The sequence below is a fragment of the Aptenodytes forsteri genome, unplaced genomic scaffold, assembly GCF_000699145.1.
Source record: "Aptenodytes forsteri isolate BGI_AS27 unplaced genomic scaffold, ASM69914v1 Scaffold132, whole genome shotgun sequence".
Classification (NCBI taxonomy): domain Eukaryota; kingdom Metazoa; phylum Chordata; class Aves; order Sphenisciformes; family Spheniscidae; genus Aptenodytes; species Aptenodytes forsteri.
In genome coordinates this window covers 81,781-92,420 of record NW_008795520.1, presented here as the reverse complement: position 1 = coordinate 92,420, position 10,640 = coordinate 81,781, and the positions used below count along the sequence as shown (strand labels likewise).

Genomic DNA, 10,640 nt, shown 5'->3' with positions numbered 1-10,640 from the left:
GGGCCCGGCTGCTAGCGGCGCCCCTCCGGCCTGTCAGGGAGAGCGCCCTCGGAGCGGCGGGCGGAGGCAGCGCTCCCCGTTCGTCCCACACCGCGTTTAACAGCGCAGTTAACGAGCGTGCTATAAATAGGGACTGGAGGCCGGCAGCGGTATCCCTCCATCTGCAGCGTCACTTGGGATAAGCGACCTCAGAGGCCGAGGCCAAGGACTAGGGTGAAGAGTGCAGGGACAGAAGCGAAGCCGGGGGCTCCCAAGGCTGGTGTAAGGCTACTGAAAGATTTCACCCCAGAGCAGCAGTTCCTGGGGCCAGGGGCGCAGGCCCCGCGCGCAGGTCCACCAGCCACAACAAAGGGTGAGGAGGAGCCTAGAGCTCCTATATTGGCTACAGGATTTCCCCTTTGAGCAGTTGGTCGAAGGCTGAAAAGGCCACAAAGAAGATTAAGGGATAGGAACATCTGTTACACTGAGTGTGCGGGGGGGGGGCGGGGTTCAGCGTGGAGGAAAGAAGGCTGAGGGGGATCTGATCCATATGTATAAATACCTGACAGGAGAGTATAAAGAAGACAGAGCCAGACTCTCCTCTGTGGTGCCCAGTGAGAGGGCAAGAGGCAATAGGCACGAATTGAGACATAGGAAGCTCCCTCTAAATGGTGATTTCTGTTGGTTGGTTTTTTTTTTTTTTCTCCCCTTAAGTGTGAGGGTAGTCAAACGCTGGCACAGGTTGCCGAGTGGCTGGGGGGTCTCTATCTTTGGAGATACTCAAAACCCAACTACACACAGCCCTGGGCAACCAGCTGTAGCTGACTTTGCTTTGACCCTGTGCTAGATGATACACAGAGGTCCCTTCCAACCTCAACTATTCAGTAACTCTGAGAACAAAGCCAGTGTCTAGGGCTAGTCTTAGGAGATGGACAAAGCCTGCAGGTCCAGCTGGTGTGGGAGTCCTAAGAGGCTGCCCAAGACAGGAGCTACTCATTCAGGCTATGGCTGGGGATCTCATACTAAGGTTTCTGAGGCTGATGTGTGACATACGTTAGTAATACTACTTAATGCTCTACTGTATTGCGCTGAAAGATTAACATTATCTTGAAAGCAGTCTGAATACTATTTGGCTACTGTCAGCTTCTTGGAAGTGGGAAGTAACACTATTTTTGCACTACAGTTTGGGGTTTTTTTTTGAGAAACTGAAGCCAACATCACAATTACAGAGGAACGCAGTTCTGCAAAACAGCAGTCTCAAGTTACTGTCTACTGAACGTGGTGAATGTGCTGTGGTACAGGCACTAGAAAATCCAAAGGCGTACAGCAGTGAATCTCTCCATGTTTGGCACAAGAGGGATAGCAATCCTTTACAGAGGAACCCAGATGCAGCCCACCTCTCACAGACCAAACCAGACATCTCTGCGCAGCCCTATCAACTGTCTTCCGTGATACTACAACTCCCTCCCATAAACTATAGCCTCAGTTTTAAAAAAACCAAACTGACTGGAAGCCCCTCAGGAGTTCATCCTTGCAACTAGTTCTGCATTGGTGGAAAAATGAAAACTGACAAATAGATTTAGGCTAAAAAAAGAGACTTCCAAAGTACTGCAATACCGAGGATGTCAAGAGATGTTGGCACTAAGTAAGGCAGACAGGATTTTATCAACGTCAGCTATTTTGGGGAGAATATTTTAGTAGCTTGGGGGTGTGTGACTGTCCTGGTTTCAGCACACAATTACAGAGGAACGCAGTTCTGCAAAACAGCAGTCTCAAGTTACTGTCTACTGAACGTGGTGAATGTGCTGCGGTACAGGCACTAGAAAATCCAAAGGCGTACAGCAGTGAATCTCTCCATGTTTGGCACAAGAGGGATAGCAATCCTTTACAGAGGAACCCAGATGCAGCCCACCTCTCACAGACCAAACCAGACATCTCTGCGCAGCCCTATCAACTGTCTTCCGTGATACTACAACTCCCTCCCATAAACTATAGCCTCAGTTTTAAAAAAACCAAACTGACTGGAAGCCCCTCAGGAGTTCATCCTTGCAACTAGTTCTGCATTGGTGGAAAAATGAAAACTGACAAATAGATTTAGGCTAAAAAAAGAGACTTCCAAAGTACTGCAATACCGAGGATGTCAAGAGATGTTGGCACTAAGTAAGGCAGACAGGATTTTATCAACGTCAGCTATTTTGGGGAGAATATTTTAGTAGCTTGGGGGTGTGTGACTCAATTTTTGACACTGAGCTGTGATTTTTACATGTAATGCTTATCCTGCAGCAGCAATCAAGTCAGAACAATGTTATTTTCCAACATAAGTCAACTTCAACTCAGAAGGACCATCTCTGAAGTGTAATGGTTGATCTCTCCCCTACTGGGGGTTTTAACCACTATGAATGAGATCAAGAATCTGGTTTCTGTAGGCTGTAACAGAGAAGACAATTTACTATCACTCCGACTTCAAGCTAGTTACCTAAAGCTGAGCATCCCTGGACTACTCTTATTTAGTCATTTCTCTATGCACACCTGAAAGTTGGATAGTACTGAAAACTCAGTCCCATCTGTATCAAGAAAAAAAAAATCATCACAATATGATCTGTGACTCACCATAATGGCAGCAATTCTCTTTTGGGAACTTCCTTCTATTTCTAAAGCTCAGAAGTTGCTTGATGGGCAGGGAACAAAACAGTCCGTCAGTGGGATACAGGCAAGAAACAAATATAAAATCCAGCTATCTTCTGGAAATGCTGCAAGGTTGTATTCCAGCACACCTTTCTACACCGATTCTCTGAAGAATCTCGTTTTTTTCCCCAAACTTATACCAACTTGATCCCGTCTTCCCCCTGCGAATGTAGAGCCCTGCCTTATTACAGATCCTTCTGGGGATCCGGAGGGCCAGAAATTTAATGAAACTGCCTAAATCCACATTTTACTCTCTTAATTTCAGCATCAGTGAAATACCGTGGTGGATTATAAATCTTAAGATATTACTAAGTCAGCATTGTCTTGAATACTTCTGATGCATTTCACATTAACCCCAGTAGTGGAGTTTACCTGCCATTACAGCTGGGAAAGAAGTCAGCCGACTGCGAATTTTTAATCTGTGAGTCTTTGCCTTCTGCGCCACACAGCCACTAACTGACCATTTGGGACAGCAGTATCATTTGACAGCACAGGAGGAAGAGCCAAATGTTTTCCCATTCTTATTATCAAATACATGAGTTACTATGTGTGTTTTAAGACTATTCTTGGTGAAACTCATTTTTTACCATCGCTGTTTTTGTTACGATTTCTCATGTTATCTAATTGACTTAGGAGGTAAAGAACGGTCTTGTTTATTCTGCAGCTTGTGTACTCATTGCTTGACCTACAAACAGCAATCACATATATAGTTTGTTATTTCAGTAAACAGGACACATACCATGGACTTTGTCAATGTCTTAATTTCCCTGCCTTTTCCGCAATTACCAGCAAGACCGCAGTACAAACCGTACGCAAAAGCGGTTGAAAAGCAGTGTATGTGGATGATAGGGGCAGAAGGGAGAATTTGAGAGAGGTTTAAAATAATCAAAGAGCCTTTGCTGGGAGCGGCAGACCTGGCTGCGTATGCAACTGTCATTTCACAGAGTTATCATCATAAGGGTCATCATCAATTAAAATATCAAGAGCTATGCTACTAAGGACGACAACTCATGTCCCTAAAGCACAGCAGTGAGCACTACCGTGCTCGCTTGGCAAACCTGACCTGAACTGTGCAGGGCATAGCTCAAAACTTGTTTTCCCACTGAAAACACGTTACCACTGTTGCATATCACACAGTTCCTCCCCTGCAACCCCTGGACTACTTTAGTCTGGAAATAAATGTTTCTATGACACAGTTGACAGTTGTGACAACTACAATAGTCTCATCAAATAAATCACTTTCTGCTTATACCGGTTCTTTGCTCTTGCTTAGACTGAGGGACTACCATACAGGAGGACAATGGATTGTTCCCTTTTTCTTCTAGACTACACATTCTATATTCAAAATTAAAAGTTCTTTTTTTTTTTTAGTCTGTTCTCACAGTCAAAAGCTACAGACCTAAAACATGGATAAAAGATTCCACTCAGCCATGCCTTGAGGTCCTGGCAGTCATTTCCTCGCAACATACTACACAGCACTTCTGGCTTTCTGTGGTTCCTTTAGCTTCTTCCCTGCCTTTATACACACATCTCTGACACTAAAATGCAGAATGTCCTCGTTAGTGATTTTGAAAATTCCAGAGCGTAGACCCCACAACTCAAGAGATTAAGGTGCTCACCTGGGAAGAGGTGTAGGTGGCTCTCAATCCCGGCTCCGGTGGACGCTCAGCTACAGCAGAAGGCATCTACTGCACTTCACTGGGGCCTGGTTCCCGCCCCCACCCTCCCCAAGCAGAACTTAAACTGCTGTCTCCCATCAAGAGGCAAGTCATCTAACCTTATCAATCCAACGATAAAAGAGGAGCACCACCATTCCTAAGTCCTTTAGCTCAACCTTCATTCAAAACTACACACTGAATTTGAGTCCACCCTCCCCCAAACTTCCAGGTCAGCCAAACCGATTTTCTTCAGAGATTTGACAAAAAGTTATCCTGTCTTTGTGTTCAGAATAAAGAGATCAAATGACTTTTTAACCACAGCATCGCAACGGAGACTCTGGTTGTAATACTATTTACTTTTCCCAAAGAAGCTGCATTCCAGGTTCCTCTTCGCTGTTAGAAGTACAACTTTGCACTTGAGGAGGACACAAACCCAGTACGACTAGACTAGCCTGCATAACTGACCCCACCAATATTTACTATTTTGCAAGTTGCTGGTTAAGCTGTAAAAATCACTTCTTCTTTCAAGTCACTCCTACAGATACTGAACACCACCAGGCCAAGAAATTCTCCTCTCTGATCCATGAGAATCAGCCTCCTTTGTTGATTCTCCATGTAAAATTAATTTGAGGTTTTCATTTATTCATTGTGAGATACACTGACTTTGCTTGTAAATACATTTTAAAAGGACAGGTAAGGCAAAACATATTAACAAGAGCCCCTCTGGTTTATGCCAACGCTGTTATGAATGCAGAATCCAGTAACAAACAGCATAAAAAACATTTAATGCAAAGTTAAATACAATACAAACTTTATTAAAAATAGGTTGCAAGTGAAATACAGTAGAAATGGGAAACTACAGCAGTTTTGATGTTTTTCATAATAATGCACAGACAAATATGAAAAGCACTTTTACACATATTCACACTTGACCCGAATGCCCAATAGCGGCCAAATCCACTCGACTGAAGGTTATAGGTATTTTTTTGCTAAGCCTTTTTCAGATTCTAGCAGCAACAGTAATTCAGCCACAGCATAAGTGTTTTTCCTTAAGAAAAATTTGTCACTGTAAGGCTGCTAGTGTTCTCAAGATAAATTGGGAGAGGCTTGCTTTTCCTGATTAACAGACATAGCAAGCATGCAGATCCTTCATTAACACTTTGAACCAGTTTAATCTTCTACTTCATATTTAACAGGTGAAACGGTAAAAGCACACTTTCAAATAGGAAACCTGAAATACGTAAAAAATATTTACACTCCAATTTTCATTAACTTGCATTTATTTATCATACAACTCTTATTAAAAGTGATTTCTTTCCTAAGGCAGTGAAAGTCTACCCCTTTGTATTTGGAAGTGTGCACAATTCCCTAAATATATATTTATAAGAGAACAATATGATACAGGAAAAAAAAAATCATCTAAAGCCAGTAAAGGGCTTTGTCAAATAGAAAATTTGTTTGGAATCACAATATATATTGTCTTAACATCACACAATGAGAAAAACTCTGATGAGGTCCTTATTCCCAACATCATCAGCCACATACGCATAGCTGAGAAATAGTGGGAGGAAAAAGATTAACAATTTAAAATTAAATAAGGCTATTACAGTGTGAAAAAATAGCTTGAACTGCCAAGAAGGTTTTCAGTACAACAGTAACAGGACGTCAGTAAAGCCAGCTAGACTAAAGAAGAGCTCGCTAGCACTGCTTCCTCCGCGTGAGCAGAGATGGTTCGTTGCCAGCACACCAAGTCTGTTAACGACCTTACTGACATCCCCGCTCCCAGCCAGCAGTATTGTATTTGATGCTTCACACTAATACGCCAGTTCACTGCTCCATAGAAAAAAAAGAAAGATAGATATTGCTGAACTGATAACAGCAGACTTATCAATACTGTTCCTTGCCTAATTGCCTACTAACTTCTAATCTGTCCTTCTCGGAAAACATACAGATCTGTTCTGCTCACCTTGGAACTGGAATCGTTACTCCTCGCCTTTAACACATTACTAACGTTTTGGTCCTAACCGATGAAGGGCCACTAGCGTAGCCTAGCATCTCTTGCTGATGCAATTTTTTAATAGAACAATTATCCAAAGGTTTTATCTTCACATTTTTGAAAGTCTGAAGCACATGTAGTGGGGATGCATCAACACACAGACTTCTCCATAACTACAGATGAATTCTTACGCAACCGTTTTAGACCCAACAAATATGTAGACCTAGAAATGTTTTTATTCCAAGGTTCTACCTACAGAATGTGTGTTATTCCAGTACTGAGTAACGGTAAGATCTGTATTGATATGCTGATCATTGTATGAACACCATACAGTATGTCAAACTTGCATATAAAGTCTTATTTAAGGTGGCCCAGATACTGGCTTCTTACCAAACAACCTAAAATACTACTTTCTAGTGCACAGTTTAGTTTAGGCAGTTCAAGCTATTCTCACTCTCTCTGCTCAGCAGCTAAAACAAAAGTGTGTCTGTAAAACACCAGGAAAGAGAACTTATCTTTGACAAGTGCTACTTGGTCTGGTGCACAAGAACTTAACCCCCAAAACAGAAAGAAAGAAAGAAGTTACCTTCACGTGATTCATATCATTAAAATTTTACAGTGCTTTCATTGTATAAACCACAAGCTCCTGGCAAAGTAATCAGTTTTCTTGCTATTGCAACATCTCTAAATCTTAATTAACAGTCTTAGATATAGAGGAATCAAAGTCACTCCTTTCAGAAAACATTCATTTTCTGTTCATTAGTAGTGTGCCCCCATCTCAATCCCTCAATTTAGAGATCTTCAGTTACATCTGATAAGGTGCTTTAATCTTATTTTGTGTTCAACTCATTTTCCAGTTCCATTAATTTCCTAGAAGCTTTTACTTTATTGGATACATCCTGACCCTGTGAAAAAAGTCGTTGGCGTTCCCTGAACGTCAAGTTTTCTGGTGCTCCAGGTAAATCTGTATCTTGACTGGAAAGGGAACAAAAAGTCTTTGTTATAATTCTTATCTACAATATCCTTAAATATAGTAATTCTTAGTGACTGGTAGCTTTTTTGACGACAGCAAAATATTCTCCGTTTAGTGTTCTGCAAGGTTTTGTTCCCCACACACACCTTTAATTCTGACATTGTGCTATCACTTAGACAAATCAGTGGCTCATGAGCCACCTCTGGCACATTAACGTGAATGCAACTGCTCGCCAATTTTCAAAGTGAAGTGCAGGTGCAAACTAAGGCTCGGTCTATATTAGCACAGCACTGCTGTTACGGCTCCATCAGCAAGCCTTTCTGTGGTGGCACGTGTCTAGGAAAAAGCACTGGAATACAAAGCTTTTATGGCTCGGTAAACAAAGCTACTAGTACCGAGGTATGCTGTAGCGGCTGCAACACCTCTGTATTTTATTCTCTACTGGCAAAGCTTCCAAGTGCAATCGTCGTCTAAGCTCTTGCGCTTATCTCTTATCCTTGTAGCAAACCAATTTTTGTATTATGTGTTTCTGACCACCGCAGTGAAGATCTCAAATCATTCTTAGTTGTAGCTGTAACAATACTTTACATATGCGATTAACTCTCATATAATAAAGCTTTGAAATATATTTCAATTTCTTGATCAGAAGGAGGTTTCACTGTTAGCTCCAAGAGGTCTCTGCTCTGCACACTCCACTGGAACATCAACTACATTTTAAAATGCAGGAACTGGGCTAACAGCTTCTACAGAATCCTAGCCAAGCCCAGTCACATCTTCAGTACGCTACACAGTAAAGCTTGCCGCTCATGTGTAAGATATGGCCCGTATTATTTATGCTTATTACAAATTTGGTAAGAATCCCACTTGAGAGGTAGTGTTCAGATTTATAAGTACACCTAAAACAGCTGAAGTTGTTAATTTACAATGATTTACTGAGTTTACTCGGTTGTAGCACTGAAATCTGCTGCTGTGAAGTAGTACTTCAGAGCACCTAAAGACTTGTGGAGAACTTATTTGTATTTTATAGTAACCCGCGATACTCCAGAGCCAACTGCAGAACTCTTGGATAGCCCACAGAGCTACAACAACGACAACAACAGAAAATATTGCAGAAGTTAGCCAAGTCAGGTGTATAAGAGTTAATGGACTCCTGCATGTCACCTTTTAGATCTTTTGTCTCTTGGATCCCGATAGACTTCATGGGCCCCAACAGCTGCTCCTGTAGATCCAGTGTATGAATTTATTCCTTATGCAAAAGAAAAAGTAAGTTGAAGGATTGCAGTTACAACACAGAAGTTTCACATTGTGTTTCTTCAAAAAGGTGCAGTGCTTCTTTCAAGAAATAATCTCAAACTAGAAACAAATAAATTTAGAGGGTCACCTGACCTGTAGAATATTTAAAACCAGTACTACTAAATTCCACCCCCCCTCAAAACAGCCGTAATTTTTTTATTCCTAATTTTGAGTCAGAACACATGTTGTTTAGATTATCCAGCACATATCAAATCATGGTCTTTATCTTATTATGGCTTACTGTAAGACAGACATGAGAAGTTGTTCAAGGAGATCGACAGAAAGAGCAACACACTTCATTATCCTGTAACAAGCTCCACAGGAAATAAGTTAGCTGCAGCTGCTCTCTTTATGAGGCTAAAAGTAAGCTACGATTAGTATATACCATCTTTGCAATTCAGCAGAGTCAGAATTGTTGTCTCTGTTTAGTCTGATTAAGTAAACTCGGAAAATGCCCCCTCCCGCCCTTAAATTTAATTTTCAAGCAAGTATCTTGCAGCACTGCACCTTTAGTTTAAGTTGATATAACACACAGGTTTTACACGTTATATTAATTCTTTCTAAAGGCCACAAGACAAAACCTTTTCTTTCCAATCAAAAAGTTTAATAATTTAATCTGTATTTAAGACCATATTCTCTTAATAGCTGTCAGGAAAATAGTAAAAATTAGTGTCAGCACAATACTCAGATTTGTCTTCAGACAGTTCTGGTCTCAATATTGTACGTGTTATGTCTTGTGAACCTTCTTCGGTACAGAAGGAAATGTTTCCTTCTTCCACTGGTATATGTAACTTCTCATAAATATTCAGTAAAAGAGACACACGAGGCTGGAACACGCAAGCAAATTTAGCTAGCGTCCTGTAGGCTAAATTTTTTCCACCAAAAATTTGTAGCAGACCAAATCATACTAGGTATGCCAGGCACACGAAGATTTTTTTCCTTCCAGAGATGAGTCTTGCATGCAACAAGTACTACCTTCCCTACTTTGAAAAGTCTGGATCCACATGCTGTGGTTTACACTTCCACCTGCTTTAGGACAGCAGTTTTGATTTGGGCCTTGGCTTTTTCCTTGGTTAGTTGACAGACCCAGGGGTCTTAAGAGAGCCAGTGGAAGAAGGTACGAGAGCAAAATTTGCAGAAGCGTGGTTTACTGGAGTTAACATTCAGAACAGAAAAGAGCTGTAAAGGACAGTAATGTAAGAGAGTCAGCGAGATGGGAGATGGTAAACTGCACAGTGAATTCTGCATTTTGTGCAAACGGCTTTGTACGTTACGCAGGCAGTCTTCATAGAAGCTTGAGCAATCAGGTGAAGTTAACCTGTTCTCATGGCTATTTTAAAAATTACGAAATAAGAGTATTCAGAATTAGTTGTATGGTTTATGAATTAGGTTATTAAAGGCGAAGCATCATACTACAATATTCCTTAATGGTTACCAAAACCCTAACCAAATCTTTGTAGGTTGTCCTTCTGATTGTTTTCCATAAAAAACAAACGCGCGCACACAAAAAAAATCACTGAACATTTCACTTCCCTGAGATTAATTTTTCCATTAAAATTAACAGAAAGCAGGATTGGGAAATGCAATTACATATGAAATGGCATTCTGGGTTGTGGATGATGGGAGGCAGGAAGAGTGGGGGTGACAACTAGTGACTGATGGTTCTAGAGCTACCTAATCCATTACATGTACAGCCTTCAAAGTGCCAAATAAAGAAGGGAAGCAAGGGCCTTTGGAAGCCTACGTATTGTGATGGCACGCACATTTTACACTCTATTATAGTCAGTTCCAAACAAGAATTTCTAGAAAAAGAAAGTCCTTTGGAAGAACAAAAATTCAGTACAGACAGAGTACAAAAGTTTCATGTCAGAAGCCTGCCGTTTCAGACTATTCCTAAGAGCAAGCTGACAACATAGATAGTCACAGCGCTTAAAGAGAATCTTTTACATGTATAGAGTTATTAACTCTATCCCTGCCGAAACCGGGACAGGGATATAAGGTGCTCAAAAGCTAGAGCCCTTCTGATACAAAACCGTGATTTGGGATCACTGGTTGT

At 41.2% G+C, this 10,640-nt stretch overlaps 1 protein-coding gene across 2 annotated transcripts in view; it reads right to left on the bottom strand.

Annotated features, from left to right (window-relative positions):
- Window positions 1-5,109: 5,109 nt before the first annotated feature.
- The window catches only part of AFDN (afadin, adherens junction formation factor), an 84,019-nt gene continuing 78,488 nt past the window's right edge, over window positions 5,110-10,640 (bottom strand). For both annotated transcript variants that reach the window (XM_009281753.1, XM_009281754.1), the window contains 2 exons: window positions 8,453-8,537; window positions 5,110-7,293 (listed from right to left, as the gene is read on the bottom strand). In XM_009281753.1, coding sequence (XP_009280028.1) covers window positions 7,149-7,293; window positions 8,453-8,537 — 230 coding nt within the window. In that variant the 3' untranslated portion in view covers window positions 5,110-7,148. The remainder of the gene's footprint in view (window positions 7,294-8,452; window positions 8,538-10,640) is intronic.